This window comes from Carassius carassius, chromosome 1 (assembly GCF_963082965.1).
Source record: "Carassius carassius chromosome 1, fCarCar2.1, whole genome shotgun sequence".
NCBI classification, from domain to species: domain Eukaryota; kingdom Metazoa; phylum Chordata; class Actinopteri; order Cypriniformes; family Cyprinidae; genus Carassius; species Carassius carassius.
This window is the reverse complement of record NC_081755.1, coordinates 12,969,024-12,986,631: the sequence shown is the minus strand read 5'-3', so window position 1 is coordinate 12,986,631 and position 17,608 is coordinate 12,969,024. Positions and strand designations below refer to the sequence as shown.

At 38.5% G+C, this 17,608-nt stretch overlaps 3 protein-coding genes across 3 annotated transcripts in view; 1 reads left to right on the top strand and 2 right to left on the bottom strand.

Moving 5' to 3' along the window:
• The window catches only part of LOC132146361 (zinc finger protein 658B-like), a 910,027-nt gene that overhangs the window by 11,311 nt on the left and 881,108 nt on the right, over positions 1-17,608 (top strand). The gene's annotated exons all lie outside the window — the stretch shown is intronic.
• The window catches only part of LOC132156530 (zinc finger protein 883-like), a 93,582-nt gene that overhangs the window by 31,399 nt on the left and 44,575 nt on the right, over positions 1-17,608 (bottom strand). The gene's annotated exons all lie outside the window — the stretch shown is intronic.
• On the bottom strand, positions 6,760-7,737 carry LOC132157324 (zinc finger protein 678-like). Its single transcript, XM_059566960.1, has one exon. The coding sequence runs from the start codon at positions 7,735-7,737 to the stop codon at positions 6,760-6,762; it is 978 nt and encodes a 325-aa protein (XP_059422943.1).

Here is a 17,608-nt window from a genome sequence, read left to right as displayed (position 1 = left end):
GATAATGTATGATCGTTTGGGCTGTATGTTGTGGGGATTCCTTTTGCCTTTTGGCATTTGCATATAAATTACAGAATCTGGTCCCACGGTGTACTTTTATATGAGTGCTTAATGGCAATGTTTACCCCCATTATCTGGAAGATAGTGAACAGGTCTCCCCATCCGACTACAAACACATGCCGAGATAGCTAGATAGCCCTCGATGCCAGACACCAAAGGGGCCTGGCTGAACAGCCAACTCACATTCTCACAATACCAATACACAACACACACACTTTTATTCATTTAGAATATAATTAATCAGTTACAAATCTATCTGGTATATGGCTTATTTATTTGTTTCTTTCTGGTGAAACAATGAGAAATGAATAAAATAGTCAGACTCCGTGTTTCTCTTCGTGTTTCACACTTATATGTGCGTTGCACACACGTTTAAGCACGTATGTGCATGCATGCGTTCATATTTGCTCATGTAACGTTAGCGTTATGTGTATGCGTGCGTGTGCATGCATATATCAATTTCTGTGTGTTATGTAAGTGCATGGACATATCTCTCTTTCTCTCTCTCTCTCTCTCTCTGTGTGTGTGTGTGTGTAAGTAAAGATACTTGTGTGTGTATGCGAATGTGTGCGTGTATGTGTATATGTATGTGTGTGTAAGTGCATGCATGTGTGCATACGTTTGTGTGTGGTACTGCTAATGTGTCCATGTGTATATCTGTGTGTTTGTGTGTATGTGTGCATGTGTATCTGTTTGTGTATGTGTGCATGTGTGTATCTTATACAGTCTATGTGTATGCAAATGTGTGTGTGTAAGTGCACGCGTGACTTTGTGCATGCATGCATTTGTCTATATCTGTATATTTGTGTGTGTGTGTGTGTGTGTGTGTGTGTGTGTGTGTGTTGATTGTGTGTATGCAAATGTGTGTAAGTAACTGCAGGCTTTTTTGTTATTTTATTGTATTATTATAGTTATTTTTTATTATTATTATTATTATTTTTCTCTTACTAATAAATTGCTTCATAATGAAAAGTATTTTTATGTACATATATAGTGAGTTTGTAACACACGCTGCTTTTTTTTTTTTCAGTGTGGCTTCTCCAGTTATCTACGAAGAAGCAAATGGGCCATCTACATCGAACACAACACCATCTCAGAGGGGCCGGGGCCGTGGTCGCAGCTGTAGCTGTACAATAAGTACATGGGGGGACTTGACACCTCCAACAAGATGCTCAGAACAAAGTCGGTGCCCCATAAAACAAGTCGTATGTGACCATTTTCCAGCACTTCCTGGACATTGCCGTGACCAACAGGTTCATTTTACACAAAGAGCTGTGTGCCATCCACCATGATAAGCTCATGACACGGCAAAACTTTCAGGAGCTGCTAGCTGTTCCGCTCACAGGTGTTCCCCTGGATGGCAGCTCGAGAGAGATGCGACCATCTGCCTGTTCCTGTGAGTGATACTCAAGACCTTTCACAGAGTTGCATACGATGCAAAAGGAGCAATCAATGGAAGTGCCAGGAATGTGATGTGGGACTATGCTTGCAGTTAGACAGAAACTGCTTCAGAGAGCACCACATCTAAATGACTGGATTGAAGGATCCAAAAATGCCTGGAGAACTGGAGTAAAACAAATGGCTCCTGAGTGAAAACTGTGCAATCCAGCATCTCAAAAAGACTTGTATATATGTATAATAGTTCCTTTTTCAAGACTGAGGCATTAGAGTCTTTCGATCATGAGTTTTCCGATTTTTTCTAAATAAAAACCAGTACAATTTCTTCCCATTAATTTTTTTTTTTTGTCTATTTAAATTCTATTTACTAACTTATCACACAAAATAATGTACAATAACTGTAATTTCCTGAAAGTCTAAAATCTTCTGAAAAAAATTACACCTTGCACTTGAAGATACCACATTATGTTATAATTTTATACTCAAAAAACCAAAATCAGTGAAAATGGCCAATTTTAGCTTTAGGTTCTAAAGGGTTAACTATTAAGATGCGCTTCTAGGCTTTGACCCCTATTAATTAAGGTGATGAGATTATTTGATGGCTCTTAACAGGTTGTGATTTAGTTTATGAGTAAATACTGCCATGACTTTCTTCTCTTTTTCTCTCTCTCTCTGCAGTGCACACACTCTTGCTCTCTCTCTCTCTCGATCCATGCCTTCCTTGCGTAGGCATCTATGTTTAATGTGTGTATGTTTGTGTTTAGTCAGATGTTGCATGTTCCCCTGTAGTGTAGTTTAATAAACATCCATATGTATTCACACTTGTTGTCTGTGTTTTCTGCTTACATGACGAGGTCCCTTTAACATTCAGGTTTTGTTACATGCTCTGGGAGCAAATGTATTAGTAGTAAAATAATTTTTTATGGCCAGGGAAATCATTTTACTTAGATTCAATAAACAAATAACACTGTCATTTTTAGCAACGTCATATGACCCCTTTAACATCGTCATGTACATTACCATGCCAGTCCCTCCGAGTATTGTCCTGTCCTAAATATTGTACTGTCCTAACAAACCATAGATCAATAGAAACCTTATCAATGAAACACTTTCCAAAAACCGACCCTTATGACTGCTTTTGTATTTCAGGGTTGCATATCAGCATGTTACGCACAAATTCATCAGCTGTTATCTTCCTCTGGAAGCATATTACCTGTTGAAAGCATTTTTGTCATGTTTTTATATACTTTTTAGGAGCACTTTTCACTCTTCTCAAGTGGACATTCCAATTGGATATTCCATAAATCAGGTTTTGTTTGAAACTCAGAGTTTAACCCCAGAAAAGGGAAACTCAGGTTATTTGGTTCCGATAAAAAACCATAACTAAACTTCTCAGTAAATTACCATAGTATCTTACTATGTGAACCTAACTTGGTCAGGAGTTTCTTCTGGTGTCCTCCCCTTTTTTAAAGTGGAGTGTTGTTTAAATACCTCATTCATTCATTCAAGTACGAAAAAAAAAATCTTAAATCAAGATGCGGTTCCTATAGAAAATAAAATACGATATTTAGTCTTGTTTCCTGGGGTAAACAAGTAAAATTATCTGCCAGATGGGTAAGAAAAATAATCTAAAAGAAAAATGGAAACCAGATTATTTTTCTCAGAAACCACTTTCCTTTTCATCATGCAGACACTGTAAATATATAAATAATAAATAATACATTTTTACATGGGATCCTGTAGATGAGGAGGCTGCATTAATTCATAGGAAGTTAAATTTACAACAGAAGTGAATTCTATTTAATTTTAACTTTATTTTTCCATATCCACATGCATATATATTTAAGCCGTACCACTTTTAAATGATGTTCACTTGATAACATCTTGCTGCAAACTCTTGAAGTAACCTAATAATTAGACGCTGCGCGTCACTAAAACATGCCCTTTACACGCCTCTCAGGAACAACGTCATGCAACCTCATCATTTCACCAACAAAGAGAAGTTATCAGAAAACTAAGAAATAAGTCACTGGAACTAGCACGATCACAAAACGAACATGATAAAAGTGGCCGTTTGTTTGTATGCTTTGTTATATATTCAAATTCAAAAGCATCAATGTTTTACTATAGAATAAGTGATACATTGGTCATAATGAATTAATTTATCAGGACTCAAATTTAATCACACAGAAATAAATGTATTTCTATTTTATTTATTTTTAACACTAATGAAAATGGCCATGCTTATTCAGTCGAGTCTTTCTGTTTATTTGTAGCAGTAGCCTATACGTCACATTAAGAATGAATGATAATATCTCTATTTTTATAAAAGCTCCCGAACATAAAACATTATTATATTTTTATGATAGGCTACATGGAGCTTATCTCTTGACGAGACTTGTGACAAATAATATATGTTACTAAATAAATACATGATTGTGATTGAGAATAAGACGCTGACATCTGATTTCTTCAAGCGGTCATATTTACCATGTTTACTATGGTAATGTTAATGCATAGCGTGCACAGACTTTTGCATTGCTTATAAATATTTCTGCCTTGTATGGTGATTATAATCTACATCGGATCAAGTTATTTCAAACACTCGCTGCTGAGTAAGAGTGATTTTTGAACTCAACTTATTTTAAAAATGCTTTAAAGCTGGTGTTGAAGCTTTTAACTTTCTGATCTGAAATGATCCGCAGTGCTGACGCTCTCCAGACGCGGAGAAACTTCGCCTTTGTACAGAATCCCTCCTCTAGCACCAGCTGGCCCGCTTTGGCCCAAGGTTTTCGTCAGGCCAAAAAACCCTGGCCGTTGGCACCAAGGAAGCCCCAATGAGGCACGATCAAGCCCCGGAAGTGACAGCGGAAACGCACTAGCATGCCTGGTTTAAGCTCGACAGTGGAAATGCGGCTAATGCATACATTGCCTAAGAACCTAAATGAGTACGGATTTTAGTCCAAGCTAACTGTTACAATTGATTTTCAGTGGACTCACAACATACCGGAGGACATAGCAAGAGCACCGGGGACAACTCCACCTGGCGCCGTTGTCCTGTGGCTGCTTTCGCATCAACCAAGTGGATGCTGCACACTGGTGGTGTTTCAGGAGAGACCCCCTACATCAGGGGTAACCAACCCTGCTCCTGGCGATCGACTGTCCTGCAAAGCTTAACTCCAACCCTAATCAGACACACCTGCCTTTAATTTTTAAGTGAGCCTGAAGACCTTAATTAGTTGCTTCAGGTGTGTTTGATTAGGGTTGGAGCTGAACTTTGCAGGACAGTCTATCGCCAGGAGCAGGGTTGGTTACGCCTGCCCTACATGATTGTAAAGTGCTTTGGGTGTACAACAATATACAATAAAGCGCTATATAAATGCATCATTCATTCATATGACATGATAAAAGGAGTAGAAAGCATTGCTCACTTCCATTATCTCTCAAGAGTCAAAAACATCATCAAGGACACACCCCGCCCAGGACACCACCCGTTTAATATTCTGCCCTCAGGCAGGTGGGACAGATCCTTAAGAGCAAAATCAACTCACTTAAAGAACAGTTTCTTTCCAGTTGCTATCAGTACTTTAAAATCATAAATGCACTAACGCCAAATACTATTCCAACCACGTTATTCTTTTAACTACATTCACTTATTTCATTTAAATCTCTTCTGTCTATACTGTTGCTATACAACATGCATTATACAATATTGTACAATATGCAGTATGTCAATCTGCAATACCACTCTCCGTACACTTTATTTATCAGCACTTTAAACAAATGCACTAAATAATATGTCAGTTGAAATGGTGAAATAGTGCAGTAATAAATGTGCAATAATATACATATGTCAACTGTGCAATACTATATCTAGTCACTAAATCTCTACAGTACTCACTCCATTTAAATTGTACTTTTGTAAAAACATATCAATGTGCATATCAATGTGAGGGCCAACATGCAATACTATAAATGGTCACTTTACTCAGATTGCTCAATGTGAATATATCAGAACCTGGTAGATTTTAATATTGGTATTGTGAACTGTCACCGGAAGTTCAACCTGTCAAAAGGTCAAAGGTCATAACTTTGGACGTAAATCATCTTGACATAAGCTACCGTATAAGTACTACTGGTGTCATTTTCAGATTTATCCACACTGGGACCCAGTTTAAAAGAAATAGTGAATTCATTCTCCCAAAATGCTGGATCCGTCTGGACGAAACACATATACGATACAAAATATTTACATATACAACTAAATGTGTCTCCGCGTGTACGGGGCCTTACTTATTGGTTTTTGTATGACTGTGTGTAACAGATGACATAAAGGAACACTTCTCACGTACATTGCGGTGATTTGCTTTCTCTCCAGGGTGAATCCTCTCATGGATTTTCAGACTCAATGTAACACTGAATCTCTTGTCACAGTGTGAACACTTGTAAGGTTTCTCTCCAGTGTGAATCCTCTCATGTCTTTTCAGATTTGACACCGGGTTCACACCGGAAGCTGCAGCAGAGAGGAAGCAGCGCGCGGCTATTTTGCTTTCACACCGGCAGCGGAGGCAGCGTGCATCTGAACAGCGGATTTTGGACAGAGTACTCTATATCGGGTATGTTCACATTGCTTTATTTCCATTTCAAATACATTTAATTGACATGTTAATAGAAGAAATGGCATCACGCTATATTTGTTATTAAGGAGACTATGAAAAAGACGCAGACTTTGGGTTCATCACATTAACCGACGTAGGAGAGAACATGGTGCATATTACCATCTTGTCACAGAGTTTGTTTGCAAGCAAATTTACCAAACGACACCCTGACAACAAATTTAATACACTGTTTTAAATTCTGTGTATTATAAATGGTTCATAGCCTGACTTCCTGCTCATCTTGAAATCAGCATTTACTTGTTTATTATATATGTATGCATCACCTGCTTTTGTTATTTGTGTGCTTGCTATGTGTAATTTAGAAAATTTTATTTCCTAACATACTCCAGTTCTTGTTAAAACACCCTACATGTGCTTATTTTGTGCATTTAGCACTTTTTGTGTGAAATCATATTTATTTTGTCCATCAAAGGTGAACTTTCACTTTACCTGAACGTCAGCAGCGCAGCAAAAATAGACCCAGCGCCGAAACGATCGCGGCACTGCTGCTTCTGCTCTGCTTCTGCAACGCTCTGCCGCGCAGCCTCTGCGTGCGGTGTGAACGCTCTCATCTGTTAACATAGGCACCGAAAAAAATATGCACTGCTTCTGCTCTGCTGCAGCTTGCGGTGTGAACCCGGCCTTAACACTTGTAAGGTTCCTCTCCAGTGTGGATCCTCTCATGTCTTTTCAGATCTCTTGTCTGACTGAATCTCTTGTCACAGTGTGAACACTTAAAAGGTTTCTCTCCAGTGTGAATCCTCTTGTGTCTTTTCAGATTTGATGATTGACTGAATTTCTCGTCACAGTGTGAACACTTGTAAGGTTTCTCTCCAGTGTGGGTCCTCTCATGTGTTTTCAGCTCTGTTGACTGAATGAATCGCTTGTCACAGTGTGAACACTTGTAAGGTTTCTCTCCAGTGTGAATCCTCTCATGTCTTTTCAGATTTCCTGTACGACTGAATCTCCAGTCACAGTGTGAACACTTGTAAGGTTTCTCTCCAGTGTGAATGCTCTCATGTGTTTTCAGATGTATTGAATCACTGAATCTCTTTTCACAGTGTGAACACTTGTAAGGTTTCTCTCCAGTGTGAATGCTCTCATGTCTTTTTAGATGTGATGAATCTCTAAATCTCTTGTCACAGTGTGAACACTTGTAAGGTTTCTCTCCAGTGTGGATCCTCTCATGTGTTAACCGACTGAATCTCTTGTCACAGTGTGAACACTTGTAAGGTTTCTCTCTAGTGTGGATCCTCTCATGTGTTTTCAGATTTGATGGATGACTGAATTTCTCGTCACAGTGTGAACACTTGTAAGGTTTCTCTCCAGTGTGAATCCTCTCATGTGTTTTCAGATCTTTTGTCTGACTGAATCTCTTGTCACAGTGTGAACACTTGTAAGGTTTCTCTCCAGTGTGGATCTTCTCATGTAGTTTTAAACTGCTCACTGAACTAAAAGTCTTTTCACACTCAAAGCACATGTACTCTCTCACACCAGTATGTATTTTCTGATGTTGTTTCAAACTTTGTAGATGCAAAAAACTTTTACCACACAAATGACATGAATGTGGCTTCTTCTTTGCATGAACTTTCAAGTGTTCAAGTGAAGCCCATAAAAACATTTTACCGCATTGATCACATGCGTGCTGCTTCTCTTGATGATTTGATTCTTCATTTTCCTCTTTTTCTTCAATGTACTCTGAAATAAAAGTAAAATTATTTATTTTTGGTATATTGTTAAAAGCTGAGAACTTTTTTTGCTTCAGATTTAATGACTTTTAATAATTTTATAGGGAAACTGGGTAAACATTTTTAAGCATCACTTTATCACCATCACGGCCCTAGTAAAATGTATATATTTTATATACATATATACACACATTTACACATTTATATACAGTAGGTAGACAACCAGAATGGGTAATACCACCGCGGCATTAACTGCAAGTCAGTCACATGTTAAAACCATTCATGAAACTAGTCAGGTGGCGCAAAGTGACGAATTGCAAACTGAATGTAATTGTAAAATTAGATAAAAGGAGGAAGTAAAACAACAATAACATTATGATATAACATTGTAACATCTTTAAAAAACATTACAAAAATTACAGTGAGTTAATTTCAAGATGTAGGATAATCTTATGCACGCTATTGTCTATATATATATATATATATATATATATATATATATATATATATATATACACACTCACACACACATATACACACACAGGGGTGCATATAAGTGGTCTGCAGATTCGCATGCGCAACCAAAATAAGAAATGCGCTGTGTAAATAAGTTCAGAGGGTGCGTTTGCATACTGCCGTTAATGCGCAATTACCATTTTAGATATTCAAACTTTACTGTACAAGATTTTTTATTTTATTTTATTTTTTTTATTATATGTTTATAGTTTTACAGTAACAAAACCGTGGTATAGGTGTCCCATAGCTGTATACACAGTCATCCATCATACAGTCCATCATACAGTTATACAATGATAGTTCAAGGGTTGAATGAAGGGCAATAGCACCAGTCCAAACAAAAATCAAGAAATAAAGACAATCAACATACTTTCTCAAGGAAATTCCAAAGAGGGGACCAAACACGCCAAAAGTCGTTAGACTTCTGGTGTAAATCACAGGTTAGTTTTTCTAAAGGTAGATATGTGTCAACTTGACTCAACCACATATTGATGGAAGGGACATGACGAGTGGACCACAACAAAAGTATACATTTTCTCGCCAAAAAGGTACAAAAATGTAACACACATTCTTGATCATGGTTGAGATGTAATTGTAAATGTAATCTTCTGAACAGCTTTATGTATCTCTTTCCAGTAAGTCTTGATCATATCACAGTCCCAAAACACATGCATGACCGTACCAATATTAGACTTACATTTGAAACACAGTTGGGAAAGCATTAGGAAAGATCTTGTGGAGGCGACCCGGCGTTAAATAAGTCCTGTAAATGAACTTGAAGCTTTGCTCATGGTTTGATATTGATGCGCCTCTAAAGTAGATGCCAGAACAGGCTGAAATCCAATCATCGTCACTGAGATTAGTTCCAAAATCTTTTTCCCATACTAGTTTCAGAGGATCTAAGAAGGAGGAACCGACATTAGACAACATGGCGTAAAAAACAGAAATCCTATTTTTAAGAGAAACTGAAGAGTACTGTTGTTTTTCTATGTCAAAGAGATCTAAGCGTATTCTCTCGTCCTTTAGAAGTGATTCCAGAAAATGTCGTAGTTGCAAAAATTTGTAGAGATCTTTATTAGGTAAATTAAATTCCTGTTTTAACAATTGAAAAGATTTGAGATGGCCCTTGTCAAATAGCTGACCTAGCTCCAGAATTCCCCTCAATCTCCAAGAACGGAGACCAATGTTCTGGATAGCAGGGGGTAGATCAGGGTTGAATGAAATTGGAGATTTTAAAGATGGGATGCTTGGAATGTTCAAATACTTTAAAATATCTTTCCATGCTAGGAGAGTGTTTGATACCGTAAAAATATTAGATACGGATAAAATTTTATGTACATTGTAAATAAATGGTAGGGTACACAACGAATTTGGAAAACATCGCAAAGCCTCAATCCCTACCCACTGTGAGTCCATTCTGTTTAGAAACCAATTGATCATATTTTTAATCTGGGCAGACCAAAAATATAACTGGAAATTAGGGAGTGCGACCCCTCCTAATTCTCTGGGTTTCAGTAAAATATAAAATTTGAGTCTAGGCTTTTTTTATTCCAGATAAATTTTGATATAATGGAATTTACATTTTTAAAGAAAACAGCAGTTAAATAACAGGGCAGATTTTGAAATAAAAAATTTAACCTAGGTAAGATGTTCATCTTTATGACGTTAATCTTGCCCAAAAAAGAAAAAGGGAGGTTTGACCAGTCGGACAGGTCCTGGCCAATTTTGGTAACTAATGGGGTGTAATTAGCTTTGAATAAATCACACAAATTGGGTGTAATGTTTATTCCTAAATATTGAAAACCTGAGGGAGCAGAGCGAAACGGAGAGACCAAAGCAGCTTTGGGGGGAGCATACAGGTATAAAGCCTGAGATTTATTCAGATTAATTTTATACCCAGAGAAAGTACTGTATTCACTAATAATCGAGAGAATTGTGTCAATGGAAGTCTCTGTATATTTAAAATATAATAACACATCATCGGCATAAAGAGAAATACGATGCTCTTCTGAATCTACTCTGATACCCTGTATATTAGTATTGGCCCTCATTGCTGCAGCCAGAGGTTCAATTACCAAAGAAAATAAAAGAGGTGAGAGTGGACAACCTTGGCGGCAGCCTCTACCAACCGGAAATCTGCCAGACACTAGCCGGTTCGTATTAAACGACGCCATAGGCTGGGAATAAAAGAGTTTAATCAAATTAATAAAATTGTGCCCTAAATTTATCTTCTCCAATATGGCAAAAAAGAAAAGGCCACTCCACCCTATCGAATGCCTTTTCGGCATCAAGCGAAACAATTAATGTGGGATCTTTGGTCGTATGTACATAATCTAGAATATTCAGTAATCTACGGATATTGTCAGAACCATATCTAGATTTTACAAACCCGGTCTGATCAGGGGAAATGATAGAAGGAAGGACGGATTCGAGGCGTCGAGACATTGCTTTAGCTATGATTTGGTAATCTACATTCAATAAACTGATTGGGCGGTAAGAGGAGCAATCCAAAGGGTCTTTATCTTTTTTTAAAATGAGGCTGATGATGGCAGAGGACCAAGACTCAGGCATTGCGTTTAGCTCTGAAAGGTTGTTAATTGCAGGCATTAGAATTGGGCTAATATCTTGCCAAAATTGCTTGTAGAATTCAAGCGGGAACCCATCTGGGCCTGGGGCTTTGCCTGATGGCATGGTCTGAATAGCTTGCCAGATTTCCTCCTTTCACTTGGTGAATACATTCAGATGGTGCAAAGAAATAGTCCAACCTGGAATAAGAGTTATGGGGGTGAGAATAGAATGTGTAATTTCTGTCTTTCGGGTGTAGCTCCCTCCAAATATCTGCTAGGCCTAAATCTTTACAAACATTCCGTAAAGTACGGGAGGATTTGTGACCTGTCGTGGAGTGGAGTGGATTCATCCAAATTATTATCAATTATACAATTAAAATCACCACCTAAGAACCCCAGGTTCCCACAAAACTGGTTAAAATGCAAAACGGTCTCAGATATAAAATTGGGGCAATCAATATTTGGGGCATATACATTTCCAATAGTGAGATGCACTCCGAAAATATAGCCCGAGATTAGTACAAATCTTCCCTTAGAATCAGACTCTACATAATCCAGATTGAATGGAGTGTTCTTGTGAATTAAAATTGCCACCCCCCTACTATTTGACGTATAAGAGGAGTAATATATCTGACCCACCCAGTCTCTTTTGAGTTTACAATGTTCAGTGTCCGATAAGTGGGTTTCTTGTAACAAAGCAATGGACACATGTTCCTTTTTGAGAAATGTCAATTTTCTTCCTCTTTATAACGTGGCCGATACCGTTCACATTCCAAGTTACTAACTTGAGAATATCATGCATGCAAACAAAACAAAAAAAGATGCTGATGAGCTGATAAACGTAGATCTTGTATATAAAAGACACCAAGTGTGAACAGAACAGTACCACAAATTGAACACTGAATTACTCCAAAAAAATCCATCCCCCCCAGGCCCCATCCCCAAACGATAGGGCACAAAGAACATCAAGTCACAAAATGAGATAAGGAACATAAATAAAGATATCATCGTAATAATGCCACTGAGGAAAAAAGCCCCCTCAAGAATCGCTCCTATATAAATAAAATGCAATACGTAATTAAAATACTGAGCCCAATGATTGATACTAAATGATACTAATATATATATATATAGTAATAATAATAATAAATAAAAAAGGGGGTACAGGAAAGGGAAAATTGAGCCTACAACATCTAGATCCCCTTTAAAAAAAAGACAGTGATTCAAGGTAGCGAATATTACAAGCAGCAAAAAGTAGCAACAAAAGTAACCTTAAAAAAAATAATAATAAAGTATTATAAAAAAATAAAAAACTACCCTTAATCACTTACAAGTCTGGCGGGTTCAGAAGAAGAAAAAAAAAATCCTCCGAAAAATATAGCGTTTACTACAGCTGAAGATGAAAAAAAATACTCTGTCCATAGAGTCCAGAAAAACTTAAGCCGAGTTCGGATCATCAAACAAGCGGATCTGTCCCGAGTGTAAGCATCTTAGCCGAGCGGGGTAGGCGAATCCACGATATATGCCACGGGAGACCATGATCTTGACCACTGAGGTGAACTCTGCGTCGTTTCTGCAGGACACTCGAAGAAAGGTCTGAGTAAAACCGAAGCTCTGCGCTGTCATGAATAATTTTCTTCTTCAACGCTGCCCTCAGAATAGTTTCCTTTTCTGTAAACCGCAAAAAGCGAACCAGAACACTCCTCGGGGGTAAATTCGGATTACTGGGCGCAAAGGTAGGAGATCTGTGGGCCCGTTCAATATCCAGTGTGAGAGAGTCTGCAGGCAGGTCTAGCTATTTGGGAATAGAGGAACGGAGAAATGACACGAGTGGACCGGAACCTTCCGCTCTTTCTGGTAGGCCAACTATTCTCAAATTTTTTCGTCGACCTCTGTTCTCTAAATCGTCCACTTTTGACTGAAGTTGTTCCACTTTGGTATGTAAATTAGCAAGTTGACTCTCGGACACTGCCACTGGGTCTTCTGCAGATGAAATTCTCCCTTCAGCTTCTGTTAAACGGGTCTCAATGCCGTCAATCCTCTCAGTAAGAGCCGCAAACGAATTCTGTAGAGAGGAGACGGATCCAGCTATTCCCTCCAGCCTATTAGTTATTCCCTCAAGACGTGAACCGTTGGCTCTTATTTCAGAAAGTACCAGCGCCATGTCCGATTCAACTTCTGTTGCATTAGCATTAGCTTCTGCTAGCGGCGAGGAATGAGTGGTCTTCTTTTTGTCTTTTTCTTTTGCTTTCTGTGAGCGTGTTGATCCGAAAATCGGAAAATCCTTGTCCGAAGTGGGGTCAGACATGACTGAAGGTCCGTAAAATTGTTTAAAACGAAAGATTCGGAGGAAAAAATGCTAATTAGTTGAATATTAGAGCGGAGCCGAGTACTCAAGCAGCCATCTCGCTCTGGGTCACGTGACGCCCCCCAAGATTTTTTTTTTTCAAACTGAAAACATAAATCTCGGCTATTCGCTACCGTTTTCAAAGCACAATTAAAAGCTAATATAAAGCTTTTAATAAAAATAAAGCCAAAATAAAAGCTGGCCGATTTTCAGTTTGTAAATTCTGAAAGTTTAAATTAAAATAACAATAATAAAAATAATTATAGCATTTTTTTAAAATAATAATAGCATTTTATTTTTAGTTTATTATAAAATAATTGTATATTAATTGAAAATAATTTGTGGGGTGTTATTGATTATGCCATTATGTCAATACATGAGCGCTGTCTGATTTCACATCATTTCACGAGCAGGTCAAACAAAAAAGCAGATTATTAATAACTATGACTGGACTGTCACACCCATACTATTATAATGAGAACACCATTATAATAAAACACTGTGAATTTTTTTAGTTTAGCTGCCGTGTTTCTGCATATTGTTTTGTGAAGAACTTATCCACAAAAGGAGTTTGCATTCAGAGCCGCACAGACACGCTCATTTGCATTCGGGCTCTTTTTGCAGATAGCAAGCATATTAGTCCTAATATTAATGTTATGTTGTATAAATAAAGCGTATTCTACATTCAATTATGAGTTTAATCCTATTGATCAAAAACCTGCTATCAAATGCTCACTCTACTGGTCATCTTCAATGCGCACAGCTCAAAACAGAAATACAGAACATTAATAACTACTGTCATATAGGCTAACTTTATAACGAGAGCACTATTGTAAAAAATGTGTATTGTTAGGGTTTCGCTGACATTTAATTTTAACTAGCTTTTAATCAAAACATAAAAACATTATTTACCCCGTTTGTATCTGCGAGGCATTTGTTACACATTTTCCCTGTGTGTTAACATCAGTAATTATGGCTGTAGAATGTCTGACTTGACTCAATGTATTTTGCCCCGGCCCCAAACATATGATTCGACTATCAGTCGAATATCAGCAAGATTTCGAAAATTCCGATTCGACTAAGAAAATCCTTAGCCGGGAACACCACTAATATATATATATATATATATTTTTTTTTTTTTTTTTTTATTGTCACAATCATCAGCTGGAGTGACCATGAACTCCAATAGAGGGCACTCCACTCAGGACTTTGAAAATGGCGACCGGTTCACTCCTAACAGGATTCAACAGGAATCTACACATTATACATGCACCGGGACACTTTACTTTTACAGACCAGACACTTTACAGAACCAATGCAAGTATCCACTTGTCAACTAATAAGATGCGCTTCTAGGCTTTGACCCCTTTTAATTAAGGTGATGAGATTCTTTGATGGTTCTTAACAGGTTGTGAATTGGTTTGTGAGTAAATATTGCCATGACTCTCCACTGCTCGCTCTCTCTCGCTGCAGTTCGTTCACTCTCTCTCCCTCTCTCTATCCATGCCTTCCTTGCATTGACATCTATGTTTAATGTGTGTACGTTTGTGTTTAGTCAGATGTTCCATGTTGCCCTGTAGTGTAGTTTATCCCTTTAACTGTCACCCCGTACCGTATACGAGACGCCTACATTTACTTCACTATATTACCCTCAAAAATCTACATTATAACAAAATTCATCCTTTAAAACATTTTAAAATCAGACATTGCATTACCATGTAAATGGTACATCAATATGTTACAAAATGTTTTCATTCATGAATTATACAAATTTAAGTTTGGATCGTACACTATAAAGTCTATGTTCAAAAACGTGAGTGACAGTTAAGGGGTTAATAAACATTCAATACGGATTCACACCTGGTTGTCTGTGTTCCCTGCTCACAGGACAAGGTCACTTTGACGTTCCGGTTTTGTTACATGCTCTGGGAGCAATGTATTAGTAGTAAAATAATTTTTTGTGGCCAGAAGAATCATTTTACTTAAAGTCAATAAACTGTTAACACTGTCTGCCCTGCGGATGAACAAATCATTTTATTGTAATACTAATGTTATAATATTACAAGTAATTCCTGAAGATGAATGCAGTTAATAACCCGTTATGATTAATTATGTACATCTCACTTTGATCTAAGTTGTTACTATACACACACACACACACACACACACACACACACGGATAAAAAAGTGCCATGACAAGTCTCAAGTTATTCTAGTACAGAACGAATAGCCAGGGTTTTTTTTTTATTTTTTATGAAAGACAAGAAAATAAAGAAAAGTGCTAGTATTATTTGGTTAAGTGCTGGCGAAAAAGATGAGTCTTTAGATGTTTCTTGAAAATGAGTAAAGACTCAAGCTGTATGAATTGAGATCAGGAGGTCATTCCACCTGCTGGGCAAAGTCCAGAAAAGGGTCAGTGAGAGTGATTTTGAACTTCTTTGGGATGAAACCACAAGGCGTCATTCACGTGCAGAGCACAAACTTCTGGAGGGCACATAAGATTGAACTAGTGAGTTTAGGAGTGTTGGTGCAGTGCCAGTGGTTGTCTTGTAGGCAAGCATCAGTACCTTGAATTTGATGTGAACGGCTACTGGTAGCCAGTGTAACCTGATTAGGAGAGGAGTAACGTGAGCTTTTTTGGCTCAGTGAAGACAACCTTCACTGCTGCATTCTGGAATAGTTGCAGAGGCTTGATAGAACAAGTTGGAAGGCCCGCCAGGAGAGCATTACAATAGTCCAGTCTGGAGAGAACAAGAGCATTGAAAAGTAGTTGGGTGGCTTGCTCTGACACTAAGGGTCTAATCTTCCTGATATTTTGAAGCTGCTCTTGCCAGTCGCAGGGCTTCAGTAACCGAGAGCAGGGCAGTCTCAGTTGAGTGGCCACTTTTGAAGCCAGATTGGTTGCTGTCCAGGAGGTTGTTCTGTACAAGGAACATAGAGAGCAGATTGAACACAACTCGCTCAAGTGTCTTCTCAATGAATTGTAAGAAGGGATCTGTAGTTTTCTAGAAGCGCTGGATTTAGAGATGGTTTCTTAAGCAGTGGGCTTACCCGAGCCTGCTTAAATGCTGAGGGAAATGTTCCAGAGTGAAGAGAGGAGTTGATAATGTGAGTAAGTGAAGGTATGACTGAAGAAGAGATCGCTTGAAGGAGGTGAGTGGGGATCGGATCAAGTGGACAAGTAGTAGGATGACTGGACAGGATAAGTTTGGAAACATCCATCTCTGAGAGTGGAGAGGAGGAGAGAGAGTGTGCATTGGTCATTGTGAAGTTGTTCTCAGTCTACGTTGTGGAGAATTGGTCATTGATGGTTCTTGTCTTATTTGTGAAGAAAACTGCAAAGTCGTCAGCTGTAAGAGTCGATGGAGAAGGGGTGGAGACAGATTAAGAAGAGAAGAGACAGTTTTAACGAGTGTCTGAGCGTCACAAAATAGTTAATTTTGTTGTGGTACTAGGATGTTTTAGCAGTGAAGACATTTGCAGAGAAGGAAGAGAGTAGAGACTGATACACACAGAGGTCGGTAGTGTTTCTTGATTTATGCCATTTCCCAGCAGCCCTGAGTTTAGAGCGATGTTCATGGAGAACCTCGGACAGCCAGGGGGCAGATGGGGAGGTGCATGCTGGTCTAGACGACAGCAGGCAAAAGTTGTCCAAGGAAGAGTAGAGTGGAGCAAAGAGTGTCCGTAGCACTGTTCGTGTCCAGAGCTGAAAACTGAGAGAGTGAAGGAAGTGAGGATGAAACCACAGAAAATAGGCGAGATGGAGAGAGTGAGCATAGGTTCCGTTGAAAGTTGACCTGCGTTGGAGTGTGTGTAGCTTCAGGAGTAAGTGCTAGGTTAGCAGTAATGAGGAAGTGGTCTGAGGTGTGCAGTGGAACAACTGAAGAGCTGTCCACAGAGTATGCTATCAGAACCAATCAGAATGCAACAGAACAGAACAGAACAGAACAGACCGGGCATATGCCTAACTCCAGATTCACATGTCTGTGATGAGCCTTTTTACAGAGCCCATGTTAACGGATCAGAGCATTCACACTGAACGCGGTAAAAGGCTAGAAATAAAAACGTGCGAAAATAATTAATATCTAGCACATGAGCATAGAGAGAGTTGTGAGTGCACAGGATGCAGTTTGAGTGAGAGGAGACACATTTTAAGTGCTTGCACTCTCTCTGGGCAAGAGCAGTGTGTATCTGAGCAAGCACGTCTGGTTTTGTGACAGAGAAAAAGGAAATCTGCACGCTAACAGAGATTCGTGCTCATGCAATATTTTGATGTGCTTTCGCATTACAATAATGCACTCTCACTGCTGCTTCTGAACCACTTACACAGACTGTTTAGCATTGCATACGGAGTAGGCCTATGTGTGAACTGTA